General features: G+C 38.3%; 1 protein-coding gene across 1 annotated transcript in view; it reads right to left on the bottom strand.

Moving 5' to 3' along the window:
* Positions 1-13,315: 13,315 nt before the first annotated feature.
* The window catches only part of LOC148948592 (acetylcholine receptor subunit alpha-like 1), a 202,996-nt gene continuing 188,439 nt past the window's right edge, over positions 13,316-27,872 (bottom strand). Inside the window, exon 8 of the mRNA XM_089094483.1 lies at positions 13,316-13,599. Coding sequence (XP_088950609.1) covers positions 13,399-13,599 — 201 coding nt within the window. The 3' untranslated portion in view covers positions 13,316-13,398. The remainder of the gene's footprint in view (positions 13,600-27,872) is intronic.

Below are 27,872 nucleotides of genomic sequence, written 5' to 3'. Positions count from 1 at the left end.
TCCACTCCCCTTTTGCACACTGGCGGACGAATCAATTCGTACTAACTTTTGACTAGCAGCCACAGGTGTTGTAAAATCATTGCTGCTGCTGCTAGTATCCTCAAATATTGAATCTTCTTCTTCTTTTTTAAAAGGTGATGTTGTTGGAGGAGGACTATATTCTCTTAGTTTCTTTAGAATTTTCTTATTGCCAATAATACTTTTTGGAAAGTTTGATACACACAGAAAGGTGTATAGATTATCGTCAAAGGATATGAGTCCTTTACGATTCGTCACCATATCACAAATTAAATCAACTAGATTATAACTTTTTCCCTGAATTATAATTCGTTTCCCTGTGCTATCGACTTGAACTTGATCACCACCAGTTTCCAACATGAGATAAGATAATACTCTTTTACTCTGTTCTCGATAGGTCAGTGGCAATAGGTTTCCACTTTTCAATACAATCGAATTCAATTCCTTCTTCATTGATGCAGCTGCAGAATCTTGAGGAGATGTTTCCTGTTTAGAGGGATCATTAACGACGGTGGCAGGTCTCTCACGATATGGCTTATGCTTGTCCACAGGTCGCAATGCATCTTGAAGTAAAAGCAGTTTTATGTAGTCGGCAATATTCTCGTCGTTAATGCATTTGCTTAGATTGTCCTCAAAATGTTCAATGGGCGAGAGGACAAGTTCAAACGATGTCAATTTATAGGGTTTTGCCATCTAGAGAAAACTGTTTACAAGTCCTGCAATTATCGGTAATAAAAGTGTGAAAAAGCTACCGCCTGCTTGAAGAAGTTGTTTTATTTAAATTTTTTTTACCTTTTTTTTAAAAGCCAAGGCACGGACAGTTGACAGATGTTGCGTTGTCTGTTGTCTAAAAATATATTTCAGTTTAACAATTCCCACAGTTAAATTTAAAAAAAGTTCAGATATTAGATTAATGAAATCATTGTCAACCCTATGTTTGAGTATAGCCTTCCTAAGCAGTGGTTTTGAATTGCTTAAAACGGAAAACAGATGTCGTTGTTCGTGTAGTTTCTTCAGTGTCATAATGTTGACTGATAGTCTTTTCTACTGTTCACCGGTAGATATACTGTAATTTCATTGTTGAAAATGTCAGTGACTACACGTAGATCCTCGGGCGTGCTCTGATTAAGATCCAGCAAAATGTAACCATAGGGATTGCTTGTCGCCTGTGTGTCCGCTGAAAACATAAATTTTGGCGCGCGGGGTTATATCTGATTTTTGATTTTTAGTAGCGAGATAGAATCACTCACAACTCGATAGATAATATAGATAGTGCAATTCAAAGCAAGGCCTCGCATACATTTGCTCTGATGAAACAGATTGTGTAGAACCAGGGTTATGGAAATGTCTTCATGATGGGAGCGAACAGTGAACAGTTGTATCATTTCCTGTGAGAACTGTTTAATGGATTCAGCCAAATCATCAATAATCAGCCACGAGTTCAATTCAATACTATTGAAAACATCAACTCCCCGTATGAATTGTATTGGTATGGATGTGGCAATAGCTTTTATTTTATCATAGGACTCCTGCCAAATACTATAGCAATAGTAGATTTTTTTCGGCTTTTCCAAAAACATTTTATCGCAATTTTGAATTATTCTAGTTAAAAGTGTTGTTTTCCCCGACATTGAGGGACCACACAGAAACGATCTGAAAGGCGTTTTAAATTGATACATGCTGCTGACAACAGTCGGACTACAACTAACTGTAAATCATATGTGCTCAATGAATAAGTAGCAATAATTTCCCCTTAGATCTATCTATTCAAGAACAACAAAAAAACAATATTTCATGGCAGCATTTATTTCGACACTGCATGAAAACAAATATTTGCAGTCAACATGAACAACGATAAAAATAATAACACTTGCTCAACAAGAGCAGTTGACAAAATTTCAGGGTCAACATGAAAACTCTATTTGCTCAACATGAACAACGATAACACTTTATGTACAATATAAAACACTTTTTGTCCATCAGCAGCACTTTTTGTCTTTAAACACTTTATGCACAATAAAAAACACTTTTTGTCTTTAAAAACACTTTATGTACAATAAAAAAACACTTTTTGTACAACACTTTTCTCTACAACACTTTTTGTCAACTTAAACACTTTTCTATACAATAAAACTTTTTGTACAACAGAAAATACACACACTCAGGGAACTAGTAGCACAGTTGAACTTGATTACGGTGAATTTAAAAATGGGGACCGCGGGGCCGAAGGCCGGCCGGCCGCGGGCGGGACCCCCCCCCCCCTGGGCGGCCGCGGGACGGGGCCCCCCCCCCGGGAGCCGCGGTGGAAGAAAGAATAGTTATCGTCACTGCTACAGGTTAGTGGTGGTGGTGGTTAGTTGAGGTTGAGTTAAGGTAGTGAAGGGTTGAGTGGTGGTTAGTTAGATTAGGTTAATTTATCCAGACCAAGTTGATTGCAATAGTCAATGCATTCAACTCGGTCTGAAATACGGTAGTGTCCGTGGGGTAGAACACTCACACCATTCTCGAGCACATAGACCTTGTCGGATATACACGACATTGCATTCTTCTCCACTCTCACAGTATAATTTCTATACTGTAGAGAGCGAATTGCAAGCACTTGTGCTCTCGGCACTAGGCTACTTTCTACACAGTCCCTGTACACACTCATGTTGAAATTGCTCTTTACAAAATGTGTAGGCACCCCTTTACACGCCTTCTTTTCTTCCCCACTATGAGTTTCCACGCAATAAACTTTGGGACCCGGGAACACCCCCGGGATATCAAATCACTCCCCGTCTCTGATTTTAATTTTAATAGTTGGTTGGGGGCTTGACGTTTCACCAACTCGGGGTAGAGCGATGGATTCCAGTTGGTGAAATCCATCTGCGAGCTGATGTGCACCCCATTTTGCAAATCACCCAATAAATCCAATTCAGTCCCATTTACCTTTAACAGCAGAGATTCTGTATCACCATAGTAAACTTGAACCTCCCCTCCCGTGGCCATTGCACCTTGCACATATTGTAAAAGAACGACAACATGAGCTTTTTGAAATTTCTAGTACTGAACTACCGCCTGCGATATTCTTGTTCAGTACTACATTTCGCTTTCGCCTGTGTAGAAGAACCATGCCGGTCTCTATGCTCGTGAACGATGTAAAATTGGGGTCGGCACTAATTCGTGCACACTCTAGAGGGCCAGTCACGACGTCGCAGCGAGATCTGTTCCGTAGACTTTCACACATTTTGCCAAACGCTGAATTTAGGATGAGCTTATACAGTTCCTTCCCCACCTTTGAATTTGCATTAGAGCATTTATCGACAGAGGTGTCGATAAACGTTTTCAAGTAGGGTCGCTGATTGAACTGTAGGACCCTGTGTATTTTAGTGATCTTGAAACCATTGCTCACCATCCAGTGCAAAAGCACATGGTGAACAATGATATTCTCTTTAGGGTCCAAATCAGCAATCAGTTTCTGTTTAGAGGGAGTCCAATGCATCCCCAAATCCTCCACAAATGATCGATTATAGGGTCTCAGAGAGTTCCTAGTCACCGGTAGATTGATAGATGGAAAAACAAGCTATTTGTCTGAGTCGTGTCTCGCCCGCGAACAGAAAACATCAATATAAAAGTACCAAACTGGCGACCTAGTGTCCTTGACGATGTTAATGTCAGGGACCTCACATAGATTTTAAAGCCATCGATATTTCTGATACGGCAAAGAGTAGTGGGGTAGTCCCAAGGTATACTACGAGTTCATGTCCAAGAACACTGCAGTTGACTGTGCACCGGTGCTTCGTCCACTCGGATCGGTTTACAAGACGCGGTCCCCCTGACAAACATACCCCCCCTCCGGGACCGCTCTACACCAAGGGGCTGAGCTACGTCGGTGCTTCGGCCGATGTCCTCCCTGCTAATTTTTAAAATTAAATCCATCACTAAATGAGGTGTATAAAAATAGTAGACTATATCTAACCCGAACTCTGAATAGATATGGTCCGTGTTCTTACATAGTATATCTAGCAGAAATAAAACGTCACTGGTCAAGTGCAGTCTAAAATAGTCCCACACATTTTTACAATTCCCCTTGGACCACACCTTCTTGGCAAACTCATACTCCTCGGCTGTGCATTCACTGTTGGTCAGTGAATTGTAAAAAGCTTCAATTGCAGGTAGTTTCTCCTCACTTAAGCATGCGCCAGAACAGTAATAATCGTATGCATATATACCTTTGCAGGTCAACAGGTCATACATTTCACTGTCTGGAAAGTGCTGTTTAAGCAAGGGAAAGCTATCAAAATTGTCGCTTTTTTGCACTTGAATCAATTGACTCAATGCCTTGGGGAAAACACTAAAGGAATCTAAAAACCTAATTTTATTCCAACACATATGCCCATTATCCACTGCCTGCCATTTCAGTTCGAGAAGCAATAACTTCTCAGCTGATTTGGGAATTATCTTGTATGTAAATGAACTATTTACCCATGGACAATCTACTCCCCCTCCCTCCCTGTGCATACGTGCTAGTGCCGGTAAAATAAATTTCAAGTCATAATTGGAATTATGAATAAAAACAGGGATAAAAAACTGCTGGCTAACATTGAAAGTACACGATTGATGCGCACCCCCTCTAAAAGTACTAACCCCCGTTGATCTTTCCTTCCCTACAGGGTTCTGATCGCGGAGTTTGGCCCTCCCCCCCCGTTTTCCGTTAGCCCCCTCCTCTGCAAACCCCCCCTTGCAAACCCAACATATTTTTTGATTTTTAATCGCGAGACGATCCTCTGCAGACAACACCATTGGATAATGGGTATTTCTCAAACGAGAAATAGCACCATTAGCCGTGCCAATCAGTTTAGTCAATGCCTTGTCCATGCACTCCCGCTCATCCAATGTTTCTACTATTTCTAACAACCGCATGGTGTTAGAATTGTCTCTTTGCGCGTGGGCGTAGGACACTGCAATAGTCTGATGTTCTTTGACTCGGTTTGGAAATTGGGGGTCGTTCACCTCCACCTTCTTAACTTCACAGTCCAAAGATATTTTGTTGCACTGGAGAAGGGTGTTCTGGAAATTTTTGAAACATAGAATTGCCCTACCCCCTGAAACCGTTTCCACTGTCTGGTAGCCGTGGCGGCTACAATGCCTCATGTGATTCCGTAACTTTAGTTCAGTCCAAAATCTAGAGAGGCATGTTGGACAGTAGAAACGTATCCCCCTCGTTTTAGCCTCCCCCAGAACACTACTAATGTCAGTGATAGGGTTAAAATGTCCGATTGCGTTCGGTTGACTAGGTGGTGTGTATAGCAACCAAACCCAGTGTTTAACCAAATCAACTGAGGGACCCCTTACGGGGAATACCATCCCCTTCTTTTTAGAGCGAACCCCATCTTCAAATTCTGTTTCGTATTGTACCACAGTAACGCCAATGTTCAAATGGGCATTAGCCCTTTCAAAAATATCAATGGCTCGTAGCGACACTGGATATTTCTTCTATAGGCCTGAAAAAATTACGAGTTGAACATCGGATCAATATTTCACTGGCACATACATGTCGTAGCAATTCTTCTTACGAAGGTCCTATGCTCGAGACTCGTACGTCGAGATGAGAAAAGTTTACCGGATACACATATGACATATTTAAAACAAGATCCACTTGACCCCATGACAACCTTCTATATCTGGATTATATTTTAATTCAATTGCCCTTGGTCCACTCCCCCCTCTTAAAATAAAATCTTTCTTAATTTTACATATATTTACGCTTAAATTTTCAAAAAAAAGAATTAGAGAGCCACTACCGTTTTCATTATAGTTCTCGAGATGCGTTATAATTTTATCCAACCAATCTATGAAAGCACCCTCAAAATTTTCTAAATTCGAATAAACCAAACGCATCTCGGAATGTACAAAATGATAGTAAACTTCACTTTTTCCCTCATTCAAATAAATAACTTTTAAAACAATGGAAACCTTAATTGAATCCCTACCTCCCCACAATTGAATTTGATTTTCCAGAAGTGCAAGAATTTCGTCTACATATGCATGCACAATTACTACAGGGTCATACGCAAAATTACAACACAAAAGCGAATTAAAAGGGTCACCAAACACTGCAGTGAAAACAACTATATTATTTAAAATTCTGTTGGACAGCTGAAAGTCTGGGTGAGTTGTATCCCCCTCTCCCTCTTGTATATTATCCCCTCCCCCAAGCTGTTCAACAATAACTGGCGAATGCTCCACTTCAGTTGTTTGAAGTGGAGTCGTTGGTGTATAGGAGGCTTGAGGGTTCCCATTAAATTCATTTAAAATTTGTAAAGTGTTCTGATTCAATTCTACCTGTTCAACTGTGCTAATATATACATTTAAAAAATAAGCAAAAAACTCAACAATATTAAAAGGAATTTGATGTGAATCATCCCATAGTGAATTGTTGGGGGACTCCATGTGTGCCTCCTCTCCTTCTCCAACTGACGAGCAGGGGGGAGACGGCGAGTATGGAACCAGGACAACCTGTAAATGAAAAAAAATAGCTTATTTTCAAAGTGTTCAAATCATCCCTACTGCTTTTAAAATTTGGATTATTATTGCTTAATAACATTTGGTTAATTCAACTGAAGATAATCTAATATATGACATGGAAGGCGACAATTTGTTCGTTTATTTTCAAAGTGTTAAAAAAAAAAAAAATTTTCGGCGCGCCCCCCCGCCCCCCCCCCAAACCGTGCCCCACAGCGCGTCTCGGACCATCCGTGTCGCCTTTCGGAGCCACAGCGCATCTCTGTGGCGCTTCCCTGACTCGTGGCGCACCCCTATGACGCTTCTCTGACCCGTGGCACTTTTCGGAGCCACAACGCACCCCTGTGGGGCTTCACTGATCCGTGGCGCATCTCGGTGGTACGTCCCTGTCCCGTGGCGCTTTTTGGAGCCATAGCGCATCCCTGTGGAGCTTCTCGGGGCCCGCCTCACTTCCTACGATGCTTCTCGAGCCCGTGGCGCATCCCTGTGGCACTTCCCCCCGGCACTTCCCTAACCATGCCCCCACAGCACTCCCCGGACCCATCGGCGCATTCCGGGCGCCGCGGCTCCCAGCCGTGTACATAATGTCCCAAAAAACCGTATTGTTAGGCGGCATAAGTCGTTTCGCCTACTTCCCATACAGGTTGTCTATGACTCCAAATGAGTCTAGATTATTTTTAATCTCGTGTCTGCTCTGTTTCCAAGCGTATTCTCTGGGAAACAGTACAATTAAATTCGAGAACCGTTAACTCAATATATCGTCAACAATGTTTCCACATCACTAAAATATTGGCAAGACTTTGTAAGATTGAAAGTTATTTTAAAATGTCCTTGCGCAAATTACGGGGTCCATATGTAACAAATAGATAAATGTGAATAATGTCACTCAGTTCCTTCTCTTGAAACTCTGTGGTAATCAATTGTGAAAAATAGGGGATTTTGAGTTTCAAATGGTGAGCATTAATTGAAATTACCCTTGAAAAATATTCGCTTATGAGATAACAGCGAAGAGATAGCAACAGAGAAAATATCAAAGATTAGAAAAATAACATTTTGAGTTTCAAAGGCAGTGAGCATTAATTGAAATTACCCTTGAAAAATATTCGCTTATGAGATAACAGCGAAGAGATAGCAACAGAGAAAATATCAAAGATTAGAAAAAATAGCATTTTGAGTTTCAAAGGCAGTGAGCATTAATTGAAATTACCCTTGAAAAATATTCGCTTATGAGATAACAGCGAAGAAATAGCAACAGAAAAAATATCAAATATTAGAAAAAATAGCATTTTGAGTTTCAAAGGCAGTGATTATTAATAGAAATTACCTAAAAATATTCGCTTATGAGATATCTCCGAAGGGAGGGGGGAGCAGAGAAAAGAGTGGTTTCATTGTAAAAAATTAAATTTGGATATCTCCGAGGGAGATAAATTTAAAACAATGGTTGGGGCGAGGGCTTAATATCTCACAGAGATAAGTTTATATTGGGATTGAAAGAGACTAAAAATTGGAATAAATAGAAAGGTAGGAAAAAACGCTTACGGGTTTATATCCCGGCTGCACTTGGGCATCCGAAGGACCAGGTAGTGCATGCTGGAAGGTGGACGGGGCGGCGTCGCTATGTTCTTGTGTGACTGGGCCGGCTATTTCACGATCTTGTGCTTCGGCAGGGTTGGTAGCCGTCCACTCTCTCTTTAGCTTAAACCCAGGCTGCAATGGGGCTGGCACTGATGGGGCTGTCTTGTCATCTCTGGCTTTCTTAGCGGGCGGCGCCATACATTCTTCATAATTGGCCTTAAAAAGAATAGAAAAAATTAGTTTCAAAATAATTTTCCCCTTTTTTTTTTACAGAATAAAAATTAGTACTCCCCTAACCTAACCTAGCCATAATTTTGTCTAGAAAACATTTGTCTCAAAGAAGCCCCTCCCCCCCCCCATTTTAAGTAAAGCAAAAGTTAAAATTTACGAGAAATATACTAAACTCAGGAATCAAATGCTATTCAATTTACGCATAATAAAGTTATTTATTTTTTTTTCTTAAAAATCCCGGGCCCTTTTCAGTAAAGCAAAAGTCAAATTTGCAATGAAGAAGCTATAATGTTAATTTGATCAAAATTATCCTTTTTTCTGTGAGACCCTTTGGTTAAGCCGCTAACGTAAGGATTATGAGACCGGATGTACTTTTAAAGGGGTGACAGTAATTATCACCTGTTTAAATCATAGCGGAAATGTTTAAGTCAAGCTAGCGGCGGCTTAAATAGAAACGGTTTATTAATAGCTAAGGGTTGTCACTTTAGATAGAATTATATCGATAAAAAGAGTATTATTTCTATTGCAAGAATTAAAGTCGTAAGGAGTGGGGGGTTTAGATGGTTAAACAGAGCATATTTTATAGTCTTCTAACGACTATAAAGATAGCATAGTGGAGTTTGTATTAGAGTGGGAGACGGGGGGGGGATTTAGCTGGAAATATAGAGGGAAGGATAATTATTTCTTTTTGCGAGAATTTGGTTGTAAAACAATGGTGGAGGGAGGGGGGGGATTTAGCTGGAAATATAGAGGGAAGGAATATATCGAAATGCTATTTCTTTTTGCGAGATTTTGGTTGTAAAACAATGGTGGCGGGAGGGGGGGTTTTAGCTGGAAATATAGAGGGAAGGAATTTAAAGAATTGGTATTTCTTTTTGCTAGAATTTGGTAGTAAAACAATGGGGGAGGGAGGTGGGGATTTAGCTGGAAATATATTGGGAAGGAATTTATCGAAATGCTATTTCTTTTTGCGAGAATTTGGTTGTAAAACAATGGTGGAGGGAGGGGGGGATTTAGCTGGAAATATAGAAGGAATGAATTTATCGAAATGGTATTTCTTTTTGCGAGAATTTAGTAGTAAAACAATGGTGGAGGGAGGGGGGATTTAGCTGGAAATATAGAGGGAAGGACTTAATCGAAATGCTATTTCTTTTTACGAGAATTTGGGATTGTAAAACAATGGTGGAGGGAGGGGGATTTACCTGGAAATATAGAGGGAAGGAATTTATCGAAATGCTATTTCTTTTTGCGAGAATTTGGGATTGTAAAACAATGGTGGAGGGAGGGGGATTTAGCTGGAAATATAGAGGGAAGGAATTTATCGAAATGCTATTTCTTTTTGCGAGAATTTGGGATTGTAAAACAATGGTGGAGGGAGGGGGGATTTAGCTGGAAATATAGAGGGAAGGCTGTTCATGGAACGGCTATTTCTTTATGTGAGACTTTGGTTGTAAAACAATGGTAGAGGGAGGGGGGATTTAGCTGGAAATATAGAGGGACGGATGTCCATGGTAAATTCGTTTGAAAATAAAAAATGTACTTACATGGTAAATTGAAGTTGCCAAGGCTTCAAGTTCATCAAATTTATCCATTGTTGTTTACACAGCGTCAAAATACTTTCTGATAATTGAATCGCATTGCATGTCCGTTATATACGAAATCTCAAGGTCGAATTTTTATGTAACGGGGAAATCATATGTAACAAGGTCTCTGATTGGTTGAGAAGGGGGATGTATCCGACTCGGTGATTCGCTGAGATGGAAACACGTGATCTAACTGTTTCCGGAAAACTCATAACATTTGGGCGAGAGCAACAACAACAAATACTATTTCTAGACACCATGACATTCACGATCGATTACGCAATCAAGTTCTCGGAAATTCACTTCCCCCTCGAGTCCTAGATCAATAACATTGTTCCCGTTAGAATTCAATGCGCATGTGCAACCTTCGTCCCGGAGCTATTACACATAGAAACATCAAATAAATCGACATTGGAAAAAGAGGTCATTGACCACATTACGCAATCTTTCTCCCTAGGGAGGCTATGCCCTTATTTGGTGTACTGACAGGAGATACGTTCTTTTGATAACCGAATTTTGTACTGTCACGAGCTCATGACCCCTCTCTACTAGTGAGGCGCTGAGGAGAGAACAACCCCTTTCATATACGGATTATTTTTTATTCGTTTTAAGTTTTAGTATTGTTCCTTACTTTCAGTTAAAAAGAAAACTTGTTTTTTCTAATTAATTTAAAAACGAAAATTTTATTGCCTATTGCTTACGCATAGCATTTTTATTAGAAAGTAAACGGACATTTTTCGGGGAGGTGAATTTTCCATGCGGGAATTTTCAGTGGTGGGATGTGGAGGATGCCCCATTTTAAATACTTCACTCTTTATGCTAAAGAATGAATTTGTATCCCAATCTTTTACGATCAACAAGTGAAGCACAAGGATCGTTAAAATAGAATAAGAAGCTTTTAGAAAATTCTAAACGTTAGCGTGAAGAACGAGGTATTGCGAAAGGGTATCCTCCTCATACACGTAATAATTTCTGTTGGCTTAATTTTTAACATTGATCCTCACTTTGAGTTGAAAAAACATGTTCTTTTTCGTTTAATCATTCAAAGGCACATACCATTCTCAGGGGAAACAAATGGAAATACCGCTGATTTTGAATAGCCAAAAATAGCCAGTAGTTTATTTTTCTTTATCCAGAGAGTGAACCCGTGTAATTTCACATCTAGATTTTCATGGTAAGCATTTATGTCATCGAAATCTGTTTTTATATTATTCAGTGTTTGGAAAAAATTGTGCAAAATACCCTAAAATTACAATTTTTGTTATTGAACTTTGGCAAAGCGAAGAGTTGATTAATTTGAGCAAAAAAATTATCGGAGATATCGAAATCATTATAACAAATATAGAAAGTGAAACATCGGTATGTCGTTTAATCAAATTATTCCCCAACACTTCCAATTTAAAGCGACACATCTCATCGTAAAACTTACCCACAGTTTATAGAATTATCTATAAACTTTGAACTAATTCTATAAACTGTGAACTTACCTAATAACGGACTTGAAGAAAAACAGCGGCAAAACAGTAGTTCGCTTTGGATGCGTGAGCTAATTGCTATAGGCAGTTAGATTGCCTCTGCATCGCCTTTGTTAACATGGCGTTAATCAGCCATGCAAGGGGGTATTTGACGTAAATTATGCAAATCAGGTACAAAATTTTCCTGGCGTTCTGACTATAACTGACATAATAGTTTCAATCATCTTGATGTCTTCAGATGCCCAGCTGTTCTGAACACTGATCATGTCAGTCCATGTGTAATCAAAATTCAACACAAGGATTTCTGGGAAGTTCTATTTATCCCCGTTGATATCGACATTAAAATTATCACTGGTCCCTCTACACAGCTTATCAAGATCATAAAAATCAGACGTTCCCAATTTCTTTATTTTGTAAGAATTCTTCAAATATGCACTTCTTGCAATCTAAAACCACTGAGAAGGCACAAGTTTAGTTCTTAGCATATTTCTCGATGACAGCATTGACCGAACCGATTTTGTTTTGCGTGTGCCGGTTTCAACTTACATGCGAGTAATCGCTATCTTAAATTTATTGGCACAATGCAAAAAAGGGAAACAAGGTTCTTCTTTTTGTTAGCCCTCCACAAGTTTCATTTATGAAAACGAATTCTTTTGCTCCTTTCTCTACCATGCTCACAATAAAGCTGTAAACACAACTCCGATTTCTGACTAGCCTCGGTTAGCAGTGCCTGCATGCCAATTGTTGCAGTTTCCTTCGCGAGTATAGCAGTTATAGATACTGGGATTGTAGCAGTCAAGTTTTGTCTTAAAGTAATAAGAGGAAATATCTCCAGGCGGACACTGTAGGACCTTTTGTAAGTCAAACCATGCTACAATAATCCTTTTAGGGTCCATCTTCCCTCTCTCTTGTTCCTCCGACTGACTTTCGTCCTTATTTCAAATGGGGTCACTGTACTATATGGTCAAATGCTCTTTTATCTGAAGGCTAGCATTTTCTATCACAACACATTTGTCACACTGGTATTTTTTGGACGGAAATAGGCGAGATTGAATTCATGCTCAAAAATGTCTGTATTCATCGGATATTGTAGCTCGTTTATTGTCTTCCAGATACCACTCTCGATAGGGTCTATAAAGCTGAGAATGAGTCTTCATCCCATTTCCCAAGTACTGAGGTTTAGATCTAGCTCTGCAGTAATGCCTTATAAGTATTTCAAAAATTTTATATGGTCTCTCCCTATTTAAGAAAAACAGTCGACAGACTTTCTCAGGTTCCCCATCGATGCAAAAAGAATACGCTACAGAAAACACCCTCCAAAGTGATAAAAACCATCACAGTATGTAGACAGGGCCAAGGAGACCCCATTAACATACATGAAAAAAGGAGATATAAATCTGGCTTTAATGGTTTTTGACGTCCGATTTTCTTTTTTGTGAAACAAAACAGAGCTTTTTTATTAATGATCTTGACATGCATTTATATCATGACTTTAAAAAAACAAACAATTACAACAAGGTAGAACAAATAAAGATTCTAACTTGTGTTTTACCCCATGGCATTGCCTCGTATTTGTAGAATACTGAAAAACCGAGTAAGAAGGTTGAGTTGTAAGAGGACCAAGCTAAATGGGGCTCAGTTGCATGGGGTTCAGCTGCACGAGGGATCATTTAAAGGGGGGTTCAGTTGTACTTAGGCTCAATTGCTTGGGGTTCAGTTACACGAGGGTTCAGGTATACGCAAACGATATATTTTTGTTCTTGAATTCAAGGCTACACTGTTTGGAAAAAAACAAACTTCTTCACGAAATATGATTTTAATTGATTACTCAATTCGGTTCTTGTTGTGAGACATAATATAATGTATATAAATTAGTTAAATACTGTATTTATTTTTGTTTACGCTGGAGCATGAGGTAACCAAGCACTGGACATTGATGCAGAAACTCAAAAAATGAAGTTCATTAAAATAGTTATTTGTTTATTCCACAAATATAAGAACACATAAAAAATTTAATAGGGAATTTCAACTCCCATGCTTTTTAACTTGTTTTGAGCAATTTTAGAGTATTTTAGATCAATAGGTAACGTTGTATCATAAAGTGCTGGCGCCCAGCAAAGGATCAGGATGGAGCCACCTATGCAAGCAACTGCAAAAAGCCATAAAAATAGTCTGTCCAACACCATTGCCACATATTTCCATTCTTCCACAATCTGAAAAGAGAACATTCTTAAGAAACACAGTAAAAAAAAAAAAAAAAAAAAAAAAAAAAAAAAATGGGAAAGAGCAACAAATCTAGTCCCCCAACGAAAAAACATGGAGCCTAAGTTAGTATAATATAACTAATCAAAATATTTCAGGCCAAAGCTACGGATTGAGAGGTCTTTGTTGAACAGTCAGCTTGAAATCAAGTCAAGCCAAGGTTAAGTTTGGATTCTGTTTATCAGATTGCCTTGAGTCATGATGCAAGCACAGATTTTAGTCGAATTTGTACTCTAGTCTAGGGAAGCTGCAACTCAAGCAACAAATGTAATTGCAGATCCGACTTTATGGATGAAACCACTAATGGTAAATAGTAACAAAGTAACAAATATGGTTGATAAGTTTTTCTCGTTTAAAAGGGCTTTCCTGTGGTTAATTTTTTGCACGCTTTAGGTTCCTAATCATAAATGTTCAATTTTATTTATTTGCGTTAGTGTAAATAAATACGTTCATTATTGTTTTTTTCTTTATGGTACATAGCAACTTACAATTACAATCCAAGCATTATATGCTAATACAATTTCAAAACCAGTTTCATTGACCTTCTTGACCCATCTTCTTTTTAGTCATGTTAATTTTGAAAATGAATTCTTTTTAATTCCAGCCATCATAAATCATGAGAAAAACAAATCCACTACCAAGTAAGGACTTCTGCAGAAATCTTTAAGGGGAGGAAGGGGAGGATTTTAACCTTCAGAATATTTACAGGAGAGAGAGGGGCGAGGTCTCAAAAAGACAATTTTCCCGAAAAATTGACTTATTTTTACACGATTTAGGAATACGCACCCCGGTCTACCCTTAGTGGTAGCAGACTTAGCATCGGGTTCTCATGATAAAAAAAACTATGATTCTAACAGTTCAATAAAATTTAGAGTTATATCTTAGTTTAATTGCTGTTGTAAACTTCCCCTTAATGAAAATTCCACTGAGAATCATTGATTAGAAACCGGAGCAGAGACTGCAGTTGACAGTTTGCATATTCGCTAATTTAAATTCCTCCCGGAGATTCTAAAGGTCTATCCACTCTGGTTCCTTGGCCTTCTTACAAAAGGGCCACACCTCCTTGGGAAACAAAAAGTCTTTTATATGGCAGATCATGTTTTAATTTACATTACAGGCTACATTAAACTATACTTTAGGGGATTCACATACATTCTCGTAGAAAATCAAAATTTAAAATACTTATATATTTGACTGAGAATACATTAATTTCGTTTAAAGACATCAAAACAATGTATCCAATTTTTGGGAAAAGTCAATTATTTTTGGCATATCTGGCTTCGAGACACGTATGTTCGTCCAAGGATTGTTGCGAAGTGCAACAAAGATTTAAATTTACTTGCTTGAAAAACTCATGTCTTAAGCCTTGTTATGATTTGGCGTCTAATCGACATAACGGGAAACAAATACACTAATGAAAACTGTCTTCTTAACACAGTTCATGAAAACAAGACTTTGATTGGCTGATTCATTTAGCGTTGTGTCGGTAAACCAACTGACGATAATGGGTCTCGCATGTTTACATTCTGTGTCACAATTTTTTCTCTCCTGGTCAATTGAAAAAACAAAAACAACAACATATGCTTTTCTCTTCTTCCTGGCTGTGGACTGTAGTGTGGTAGACAAAATTTAGGACTGGAAGTTTTTTTTGTCGATTTATCTTGGGGTTTATTGCCTGAGATTGGTAGCCTCTGTTGTAGTTTGCCGACAGTGACAGAAAGGTGAAAGTGCTGTGACCCACTTGAGATCAGGTTGACAGGTATCTGTACCAAAAGTTTTCTTCAAAATATACTTAACTGCTAACGATTATTGTCCAGACACTTGGAGAATTAAGATTTCGGACAATGGAGAGTCCCCGACTGTTGAAACTTTGAAGCCTGTTAGTCCCTTGATTATAAAGATTTTTAACCGAAATGTTCTTAGGGAAAGTCTCTTTGAATGCAGCTACGTGCCCAATAAATTTTAAAATGATTCTGATCCTTTCACGTAAAAGGTAGGTGAAGCTTCAAAGTGGCCGACAGGTTGCACGATGGTTACCTTTCCGTAAATTAGCGATGAGGGAGGAGAAAGAGGTTTCGAGCAGTCATGGGGCAAATTCTAGCCTTCAATCTCATAGATTGAATACATATTGTAGATTTCTGATTCCAACAATGTACCACTTGCTTGCATTTCCACCGAAAAACAAGCCACTGAAGAGGGGAAGAACTAAGCATAGTTTCTTTCGCTTTTATGTGCATCAAGATGGGAGCTTTTATTTGTACCAAGATGGGATTTGCTAATTTTGCACTGACTCAAGACTTAACTCGTTTTTGCATCGTGCCATTAAAATTTTGCAGTTCTGACTTTGACAGTCCTTGCAGCCTTTGATTTAGCAGCTACCCAGTACTTCGCTCGTTTTCGCACCGATTCAATAATTGGCTTATTTTAGCAGTAACTCAGATCCTAGATCAATTTTGGAATGAGTTAGGGCTCAATTCGTTTATGTACCGAATCACAAATTTTCTCGTTTTTGCACCACGTCAGTTTGCAGCTTGGACCTAGTTTATTTTTGCACTCAGTCACGGCTTACATCGTTTTCACATCGTGTCGCCATAAATGGCCAGCTTGATTCAAATCAGTTTAACAAGAAGTCAGGACTAAGCTCGCTGTTTTTGCACAAATCAGGACTTAACTCATGATTGCACCAAACCACCAAAATTTAACAGCTTGGACTTACATTTTTTTGCACTAAGATGGGACTCTGCTCTTTTTTGCAGTGGGTCCAGGATTTAGCTCGTTTTGGGGACTTAGCTCGTTTTGGGGACTTCACTCGTTTGCACAGATCCAGGAATCGGCTCTTTTTGCCTTAACTCGTGACTTAGTTTAATTTTGCAACGAGTCAAGACTTAAGTCGCTTTTGCAGCGTTACAGGACTTAACATGTTTTCACATTGAGTTATCATTTCGCTTTTTTTTGCATTGAGTTATGACTTGGCTCAGACTTTGCACCGAAACAAGACTTAGCTTGTTTTGTAACCGAATTAAGAATAGCAGTGTTTGTACCAAGGCAATTAAAGTTTGGATTCACATCGTTTTTGAACGGATTATGGAATTCCCTTCTTTTTCACCAAGTCAGCACTTTACTCGCTTCGTGCACTGCCAATTTAGACCGCATTTTAGAGTCAGGTTGTTTTTGCACTGAGATCGAGAATCCTGGCATATTTCTAGTTTAATTAAGGCGCAACATCCATATTTTTCTAATATGAAGTGGGATGTCAAGGGGAAGGAGAATGTGTGGAGGATTTTGGGACCTATCTTGCATCTCCAATTGTATAGATTTGAATTGTTTGAATACTTCCAGTTTTAACAAGGTGCAACACGGCAATCTTCTCTACTCAAATATACATGGGAAAGTTGGAGCCATTGCGTAATTTGGGACCCTAATCTTCGGGCCTCAATGAAAAATCTTCCCCCTTGAAGGCTCATGTTTCGGACATTTCGAACATTTTGAGTGTGATGGTTATTCCACAATTTAGATTTGATGCCATAGGAATTTGCCAAGGTCTCAAGGTACAAAATAGGTCATTGGAGTAGTTTGATCCCCCCCCCCCAGTCTGTTTCTAACCAGAATATGCGCAATAGAACTTTAATATGCTCCACCATGGAGCCCCCTCCAGAGTTTCTAGGTCCAAACATTGTTTATAAAGTAACCAAGGCAAAACACAAATCGCCCTTACTTATACGCTTGTACTTATTCTTAAATTAAATAATGGTTAAAAGAAATTTCTGAAAACTATTTGTTTTTGTATAACAAAAAAGTCAAAAGCTTCAGACTAATTGGTCCTTCTTCCTATATTGAAACTAGTTCCAGGCCAGTCTATGTCTGTTGATCATAACCTGAATCTCAATAGTACCCAGAATCATATTTGTGGAATAAGTTTTCGTGTTTATGCCTCAAACTTTAACTTAAATGCGGTAGAAGGTCTTCACTTATTGCTGTAATAAACAAATACAAACTAGTTACGTCGCACCGGCAAATTTCTCCTTGTTCCATTCTCTTGCTGTTCTTGAAGTGTTTTTCTTAGGACTCTCTAGCACTTGAAGTTAAAAAATACTGTATGGATTCTTTGTGACGGATTCCTCGGAACTTTGATTTGTAATATTTTACGTGGAAGGAATAAAAGAAAACTGTAATTATGTTTGGCTACAAAAGCACAAAAAAGGAGACAAGAAAAAAAAGGAACATGATCATGTGTTAAATTATTTGCCCAGCGGGAAAATTTCAATTTCAGCATACTTTCCTTAAATATTTCATAAGTTGGTAGTTACATAAGATCAAGTGAGATGCAGTATTTAGTTTCGGAAATAAATCCAACGTGCACTACAATCAAAGTAAGTCAGAGTTGAAAAAAAACGTATTTTAAAAGAGCCACATGATATGAAAATGAATTGAAAACTCTGCATGTTTAAGTTGAAAACTGCCCCCCCCCCGCAAAACAAATTCCGCCACTTGCAAAATTGAACAGACAAAAAAAGCATGAAAATAAAAATAGTAAAGAAAAGAAGAAATTTTGAATATTTTACCCCTATTCCAAAATATAGGCAGAAAGTATGGTGTAGAATATCCTATAGTAATTTTTTTTATTTTATTCATTTTATTCCTGTTTTCGTGTTTTGGGGAGTTATCATTCCATAACTCCCTGTCCACGGAAGAGTAATTACTTTCCATGGACACTTGGTCTTGTGCCGACCAGAGGCGTCACCAGCCAAAATGCTCTGGGGGAGGGGACTATGCATTTTATTGACTGGTTGGTCATTTTATCGACTGAGGTATTGTAATTAAGATTACTTCATAAGAAAAGCAAACAAACAGAGGTTGTCCCCAATCTAAAAAAAAAAAAAACTTTGCGCTATAAGCTCCAGTGAGACTTGTGATTTATGCATGGGAAAGAAGCGTGATAAATTACATTATGTAATGCCAGGTTATCAAAAGGCCGTATCTGCAATGTCTCAGGAACGGCTAAGGGTGTATAGACAAAACAAAAGCTATTTTGTTCGAAATAGTCAAAAGATTTAACAATTATGCCTCAGAGAATGCCATGTCCCCATCAGCCCCCAGAGGGCGGAATGTAAATTACCCCTTTCCAAGCAAGTGGTTCCTCAGTGAAACCACATTTTCATATTTTTTTTCCCATGAGCCAAAGGTGGTTAAAACAAGAAACCATTGGTCTAGCATATGCCTAGCAACGCTATCTGACGGGAGAAATTTTATGGGCAGCCTAATTGATACCTAGTGAGGCATAGCTCAGTATTTCGATGGGACCACGTGCTGTTTTTTAAGAAAAAGTAAGAAAGTTCAAAATACTTGGTAATTATTATATCTTTGATTTTGTTTTCCTTCCAATTGTTGTTTGTGTAGTAGAGTACGAGTTAGTAGCATCACAGTTTCAGATACAAGCACGATAAGAAGATATTGGACATGAGAGGCTGGCCATCCCCGATGACCACCTTGCAACATATGCTAAAAAGTTGTTTCTTCTTTTTTTGGAGTGGTTTGAACTTGAGACCACTTCGCCAGGTCAACAAAAAAAATGAAACTCAAGCAATTGTCAAAAGACTGCATCTAACATCTAAAATCTCAAATTAAATTTGCTCTTTTTGAGCTAAATCGTTATGGCAGGCCGTCCTTTGCCGACACAGGATATCTCAAAGTTATTAGATAACATACCTTCAGATCCAGAATACGAACTTGACATGTTATCAGAGGATGATGCTTATGATTGGTTGCCGGACCTTCCAGTTTAAAATGCTGAATCACCGAGCAACTTACTGGCTGGTGAGCTATCATCAAGTGACGAAAAAACCGCTAATCAAGTGTACGGAGCAACAGAAGCAAATTACAAGCCAGAATCAAGTAACGACAAAGATTATCTTCCTCTTAGAGTCATAGAGAAGAAGTGGAGTAAGGCATTTGAAGTCAAAGATGTTGAGCCCTTCACCGAGTCCAGCTGACACTACCAAGTTTGGATATTCACCGAGTTGGAGAATGAGTAGTTATAGATCTTACGACGGGATTAGAAGGCAAAAAATATAACACTAATTTTGACAATTTTATCAGTTCAGTAAACTTCATGGAAAAAATGAAGAACAACGAGCTCTACTGCTGTGGTACAGTTTGTGCAAACCCTAGAGGTCTACTAAAACTCAAAGCCGAAAAAGAGCTGAAACAAGATGATTCAGACTATTTTGTGAGGTCAGATGGAATCCACTGTTTACGGTGGAAGGATAAACGATGTATACAACATAATTTGACGATTTATAAAGGAGGAGAAGTGACACAGATCAGTAGGAAGGACAAAGATGGATCTGTTACCCAAGTTACATACCCAAACAAGGTTGGACATGCAACCCAAATGAGGTTGGTCGTCAAGTACAACAAGTTTATGGCCTGCATGAATAAAGCTGATATGTTCAAGTCTCTATGCGATAGACAGGAAAAGTAGAAAGTGGTGGTACCACCTACTGTGGTACTTCATCAACATTACAATGGTCAATACCCTTGTCTTGTTCAGGTTGTCCACTATACCAGATGCTAACCAGATGACGTTAAAGGACTTTAGATGTCATATTGTTTCTGGTTTCGTTTGCAGTTATTCATGCACGGGTGAGAGAGGTTAGCCATCCAGAAAATCGGAAGTTATCCCCAAATTCAAGCCTTATGTTCCTCAAGAAAAGAGATTGGATCAATCAAAACATTTTTCTATTCAGAATACTTCAATAAGACATGCTCAATATTGTACAAAGATTGAGCCCCATCGCACAAAATGGCAGTGTTCAGTTTGCAAAGTTCCATTGTCCATGAACTACACGAAGAACTGCTTTAGTTCTTTTCACTAGAAGTGAGGTTTTTTCTGCTTATGTGTCAAAGTGATCTCTACCACCTTATATTTCATTTCATACTTAGAATAATGTTTTTAGTTCAATATTTGTCGGTTTCTAAGTCCAGGGACATAGGAAACGCAAAAAAAGTGGAATTTTCTGACGATTTCATAATTCGTGCCGGAAAGGGTTATGCAATTTGTTAATTTTTACATACAGGGTTCATCTTTGGGAAAGGGGTGAATGTTTGATTCTGGGTGAGTTCAAAAGGTAAAGGTATTGAGGTGAAAATTTCGGGGAATATAGAGCTAAATCAATAGACACTGTGCATCCGAGTTATCGAAAAGGCATACCTGCAATATCTTAGGATCGCAGAGGCAAATCTCCAGCCTTTTTATCATAGGCAGCACGCTAGCGCTGCCTAAGTAAAGAACGATGTGGGCACAATGTGTTTTTTTTTTCTCCATAGCCGGGTAATTTGTATCGAAGGAGTTGTCGTTAAAACTTTGAAAAGGGCTCATTCGATTGAAAATTGGAGGGCAACTAGCCCCTCCCCCCACACACATCATTCCCCCAAACACATTCAATCAAAATTGTGAGATAGCCATTTTGTTCAACGTAGTTGATTTCCTGATAGAAAATATGTTTTTGAGGAGGACACTCCCCCACAAGCCTCAGGGCAAGGGTTTTAAGTTATGCCCTGTGGCCATATAAGGTTTTTATAGAAGGCGGTGTCGTAGAAACTTCAAAAACAGGCTCATTCGATTGGAAATTCAAAGGGCTAGTACCCTTTTTAATAGTCAAAAGTGATTTGAGGGCAACTAGCCCTCCCCCATGCCCATCATTCCCCCAAACACATCCAATCAAAATTTTGAGATAGCCATTTTGTTCAGCGTAGTTGATTTCCAGATAAAATGATGTTTTTGAGGGGGACCCTCCCCCACACCCCTCAGGGGATATGGTTCTAAGTTATGCCATGGGGGTACATACGGTCTTTATAGAAGGCGTTGTCGTAGAAACTTAAAAAAATGATCAATCGATTGGAAATTCAAAGAGCTAGTGCCCTTTTTAATAGTCGAAAGTGATTGGATGGCAACTAGCCCCACCCCACGCCCATCATTTCCCCAAACACATCTAATCAAAATTTTGATGATAGCCATTTTGTTCAACGTAGTAGAAAATTCTGGAAATTAAGTCTTTGAGAATGACCTTAGGGTAAGTGTTGTAATTTCTACCCTGGGGGCATATCAGGTGTTTATAGAAAGCGTTGTCGTTTCCAAAAGTGCTCATTCGATTGGAAATCGACAGGCAGAGTGCCCTTTTTAATAGTCGAAAGTGATTGGAAGGCTTGACATTCTTATAGTAAAGATCGATGTGGGTATAATGTATTATTTTTTGTTGTTGTTGTTGTTTAGACCAGGGCACTTCGTATCGAAGGAGCTGTCGTGGGAACTTCAAAAAAGGTTCATTCAATTGAAAATAGGAAGGGCTGATGCCCTTTTTAATAGTCGAAAGTGATTGGAGGGCAACTACTCCCCCTTCCGCTCCCACCCTCCCATTTACCCATTATTGTTAAAAACAAAATGCACTTTGATAATGCTAATACCCAATAAGGCATCTCAGCAGTAACCCAAGAACGACTGAGGGTATTATGTTCAAACTTTCGGGGCTACTTCTAATCTTAAAATTTAACCAAATCAAAATAGCGTAAGTGTATCCAAGCTATCAAAGGAAGTAAACAGATTTTTTTGCGAATTGTATCAAGTTTTCCATTTCAGGTCAACTAGAGGATGCATGAAACTAAATTAAACGGCGCTATTTGTGTCCAGACTTGTAAAAGGGTGTATGTTGTTAAAAATTGCTGAAAATGTTTCTCCAGCATACAAATAGCTGGCCAAACTATAAAGTCTTTAAAAACCAAAAGATTTAAAGTATTATTTTCTTTTTCCCTGAAAAGACTATGTCAATATAAAACGAACAGAAATTAATTAAAAAATCTTTTTATACAAAATAAGTTTTTCAAAGAAAAGTAAAGAACTCCATTAAACAAAAAAAAAGCAAAAATAAAATCAAATAATCTACCAAGCGTGGAACTACCACAAATCAGCATCGATAAATAAATAAAACTCAAAACGAACAGAAATTACAATAATTAACTGAGCCAAACTCAAAACGAGTAGATATTAACATACATTGTCTTCAACACCTTGGTGCCTTCCCAAGGCCCGAACATAATTTGCGCTTCGTTGAAAAAATACAAATAAATGTGCATTTTCAGTTTAACATACATATACTGATATTTAGTAATCAAAATGTTAAAATTATTTGATTTATTAAAGTTATAAATGTAAAAACATTTATATTTTTTCAGTAAAGTGCAAATTATGTTCTGGCCATGGGAAGGCATAGGGGTTTTGCGTCCAACTATATATATATATATATATATATATATATATATATATATATATATATATATATATATATATATATATATATATATATATATATATATATATATATATATATATATATATATATATATATATATATATATATATATATATATATATATATATATATATATATATATATATATATATATATATATATATATATATATATATATATATATATATATATATATATATATATATATATATATATATATATATATATATATATATATATATATATATATATATATCGGTGCGTACAAACAGCTCCTCTCATTTGATCTGCCATCAGCGGTCCAATTACCCTGGAACACGTATTTAGGCAGAAACTTTCTCAAAATGCCTTTGAAACCAACTTGAGACTTCGAAACCTATTTTTAATTCCTACAAACGTCTAATAATAACATTGCACTGCTAATTACCGATTTTCATGTATGTATTGGAATAAATTAATTTAAAATTAGTTTCTTCAAAATTAGTGTTCCAACGTTGAAGCCAAGTTTCGCGTTCAAGAGAAATCTGACTTGTCTACCCGTGAAAAGATCTAATGCCGCTACTGTTTTAACGTTCTTCGGAGCACTTGCACCTCGGTCCGGGTTTTTATAATGGGTGAGATAGGCAATGATCATACTGCTAATTCTATAAACTGTGATACTAAAGCACTCCTGTATGTTACGTAATAATATAGTACACCTTTTTGTTATGTAATACTATAGTACACCTGTTTGTTACGTAATTGTTTACCTATATTGTGGATGACGTAATATCGCCTGACTTGCTAGAGCTCAGGACTCGCTAGTGGGGAACCCCTGGTTGTAACTTAGGAGGGTGCACATGTGAGTTTTACGTAATACTTTAGGAGATGTTGTTGTCTTCGAGACTTATTTCTATTCGATATTTCTTTTTTCTTTCAAGATCTTTTTTTTCTTTGAAGGGTTTTTTTTCTTCGAGATTTCTTTTTTCTTCAAGTTTTTTTTTCATTTCTTCGAGATTTCCTTTTCTTTAAGATATTTTCTTCGAGATTTCTTCTTCAAGATTTATTCCTCAGGGAGCCTTTATAATCTGTCATCAAAGATTTTTGTTCCCTCTGAATCGAACTTAAGATCAGGGATTTTCCCTAACGGAATGCTGCCTTAACCACCTGTGAAAACAAATCTTTTCTAATGTCATGTTCCGGGAAGTAAATTCAATGCAGATGCTATTATTGTTTCAGGGAATTTCTTGGTGCCATCCCGACAACGCGCATAACGTAATGTTTTTTGCCTGAATTGATAAGATTCTCTATTGCCATTTTCCGTGAGCTATGGATTCCATGAGCTATGAAGTCAATTTTCGGACTTCAATGTTTTTACTTGGCTCGCATTAAAAAATGAAGATTTTCTTTCAATAAATAAGTCTTTTATCTTTTAAAAGAGTCTTACGGGGTTTGAGAGACTCTTTTGCCTGATTCCACGTGATTTTTTCTTTATTCAGTGCTCATTAAAAAGTGAAGATAAAAAAAAATTATTGTATCTTTTAAAACGACTTTACGGGGTCTGACAGACTCTGTTCTCTGATTCCGTGTGGCTTTTTTACCTACTTTGTGCTCACTAAAAAACGAATTTGTTTGTTAAATAAATACTTCTTTTGTCAGAGTTGCAGCGGTAGCTAGCAATCCGGGTTGCAGCGGTAGCTAGCAACCAAGTAAGAGACGATCACGTTCAATAGTAAAAACTACAATAACCCAGAACTCCTAAAAATGGCGTCAGATCAAAAAACGAAGTACACTATTTGAACCCCCTTATCTAAAACCCCTATAAAAGAAAATTACCTTTCCTTGGCTTGAACAGCAAGGGAAACATATTGACATGAAAATCAAGAAAAGTGGCTGAAACCACGATATTCTGCATAAACGGCATCTTGTTTCTTTTTTTCTTTTCCTCACATAGCTTGTATTGGTGTATAAGATACGGGGGTCGCCACTTATTGGCGCAAAAATGTTGCTATGCCACTTACTAAAGGGGGGGCCCTTGTTGGCCCAAATGTTAGTGGGATTCCCGCTCTTACCCCAACGGTTCCGTATCTATCGGGTATGTCAGTACCCGATTTACAATATACCCTGCCTTAGGGTACTATAGCGTGATCGAATGGGCCACTTTAAGGCCAAGGGTTACCAGTAATATTTCTAACTATCTCCTTGGACTCGATCTAGGCTAAAAAGTCAAAGATTATATAGTATAAAAAATCTTACTGTAATCAGTCACGCTACAAAAAAGGAACTAACTAAATCACACTTCCAATTTTCCCCCAGCTCGCTCAGCCGGCCGCGTGCCTGCGATGGGTGGTGGGGTGGTGGGTGAACTTTTCCAGCCAATCCCAAGGATACTAATTACTGGTCAATCATCCCCAACTGCGCACTTCATTCCTCGTGGTCCGTGTACCCAACTACGCAATTAAAGAAGGACAGAAAATAGCGCCACCAAAATTAAAGGAAAATTAATAATTATTACTTGGGGGAAGAGAATAATTAAGGGACCGAAAGAAAAGAATCTGGGAAGGGCATTTATCTGAAACAAACTGGGACCAAGGGTTCCAACACCTCCCTCCTAAGATAAGTGGCCTGCATCCCCGGTGGATTCGCTGGAAACTCAGACATAAAATAAATAACATTAAACTCAAAATCACCAAACTTGTAACTTCTCCTCTTTCTTCCACCAGTGCCTGCACTTCCACCGCTTGGCTCAAGATTCGTTGTCATCCACACGTCTCTACCGTAGAACCACCATAGTCTAGATCGTACAGCATTTGCATTAGGTTTTGAAAGTTGAAGTCCCCAAGATTCGTAGAAATTGATTGTGCGCAGCACAATCCAAAACAAAAGTTTTCTCGCTCTCACGAATTTACATTTGAGAGGAGCCGAGAATCAGTTTCTGGCACATGTGATGATGCCAGCCATCATGAAAAATTGGCCGCACTAGCCTCTTAATTTCCATCTGTGGAAACAACCCTAAACGTCAATAAAAAAGTAAATTGCCCCTTGGCATAATTTCAAACAATCCAAGGCCGAAAATACACAGGCCTCTGAAAACGATAGGGGTACAGAGAAATAAAGTAAAATTTTTGAGCGAACCATGAATCGCTATTTTCTGGGTCCCATCTCCTAAAATAATTGAATGAATAATGCTCGTCAATGAGGGATGAAGATGAAACTGAAGGCTGGAAAGACAAGGCTTCAGTAAAGGGATCACAACTTGTCCGCCAGTTGTGCATTGAGGAAAAGGGCTATATTTCACGTTTTCCCGAAGGGGATCTTCCCCAAGGGATTCCTCCCCCTCATAAAAGGACAAACCCTCTTTTGAGTCAATAAAACCATTCTCAGATTTCTTCCCAATTATCTTCAATTCAACCCACAATTCAATAGCTCCCAACTTCTTTCTAACTTGTTGTTGAGAAGTCAATTCTATTTCATGATTATCTATAGTTTTTCTCAATGTGTATTGGGTCTTCTCCTCCCTCCTAAGTATTTTTGTATCATTGTAATTTCATAATCTTCCCAGTGGGTTTTGCACCTCTTTTTCCCCTCTATTTTTTATTTTATCAAGGCGCAGCCCATCCAACATTTTTTCATTTTTCACCACTGCAGGCTGAATCTCAAAATTTTGTCTCTCTTATACACTTCTCTTTTCATTTCTACTGTTCTCATTTTGTCATTCGCGCAAAATAATAAATCATCGTTAAATTTGATTTGGACTCCAGTGTCCACCATCTTTGACTGCCTTTCTTTATTGTAGCTCCCCTTTGCATTTTTTTTCTCTCTTTTAGTTTTCTTTGCTTTTACCACAGAAACAAATATTTCGTTATCAAATGGGAACTGAACTCCGACATTTGGTTTTTCATATTGTACTAAAATTTCTCGAACTCTACGAGGAAAAGCGCGCACAATAAATTTCGTCTCCTTATTCTCTGGTACAATCAGCGTTTTATTTTGGCCTGTACTTGTTAGTGTCTCATACTCATTAAAAGTGTTTTCAAGTTTTCTATTTTCTGGAAATTTTCCCGAAAAATCATTCTCGCGCGTCTTATTTTCAATATTTTGTGGTATTTTTACTTCTGCCCCTCAAATGTACACTCAAAAGGGCCCACTGGTTTGTCCAAAAGCCCCATGAGTTGCAAACCTACTCCCAATAATGGGTTAAATTGCATGGTGATGCAGAACACAATGGCGGGAGGATCCTCTATAGGAGGACAACTGTGGCAAGGCGGAAGATCCAGATCTATGGACAACGGCCTCTGCAAAGGGCTGCCTCAACCTTTTAAGGGTACCTGCAAGACTGGGGACCTTACGGTCAACTCTATTCCCACTTGAGGAGTGGCGCCTCTCGAGGAAATTATAGCCTAGTAAACGACACAGCATTCGCACGGGATTCTGACTAATGGGCAATTCTTCTGGGCTTGGTATGTTTTGATTGGCGTCTTTGGGCTGAAAACCTCTTCCTAGCTAATTTGTCTACTATCGGCTGCCTCCCCGCATTAGCATAATATTTGTAGACACGAATTTATTATAAGTCGGAGGTAAAAGGCCTGAGACTGTCTGTGCAGGATTTCTACTCCTGTCGATAGAAAAACACCGCCAAGTGTTGAAAACTATTTTGTGACCAAGAGGGGCCCAGGATTGCACAAAGCCTCCATTCATTGAGGTCCCAGGGACTTCTTGCTGTCCGGTTCTAAGCCGGCTTAAGCACTTCGGTGTAGACTTGAGAAGATATGTGATCCCCTTCCTGCACTGGTATCCGGGATCATTGCTTTTCCTGAGGCGAAAATATTTTCAATGATTTAAAGAGCATGAAAATTGGAACTTGGAATGTTACGACGTTAAAAAACGACTATCGTATCAACGTTTTGACTGACGATTTCAGACAATTCGAACTGGATTTA

This window comes from Artemia sp. Qi Xiang Cuo, chromosome 9 (assembly GCF_049724085.1).
Source record: "Artemia sp. Qi Xiang Cuo chromosome 9, ASM4972408v1, whole genome shotgun sequence".
Lineage (NCBI taxonomy): Eukaryota > Metazoa > Arthropoda > Branchiopoda > Anostraca > Artemiidae > Artemia > Artemia sp. Qi Xiang Cuo.
This window is presented reverse-complemented; position numbering and strand designations above follow the sequence as displayed.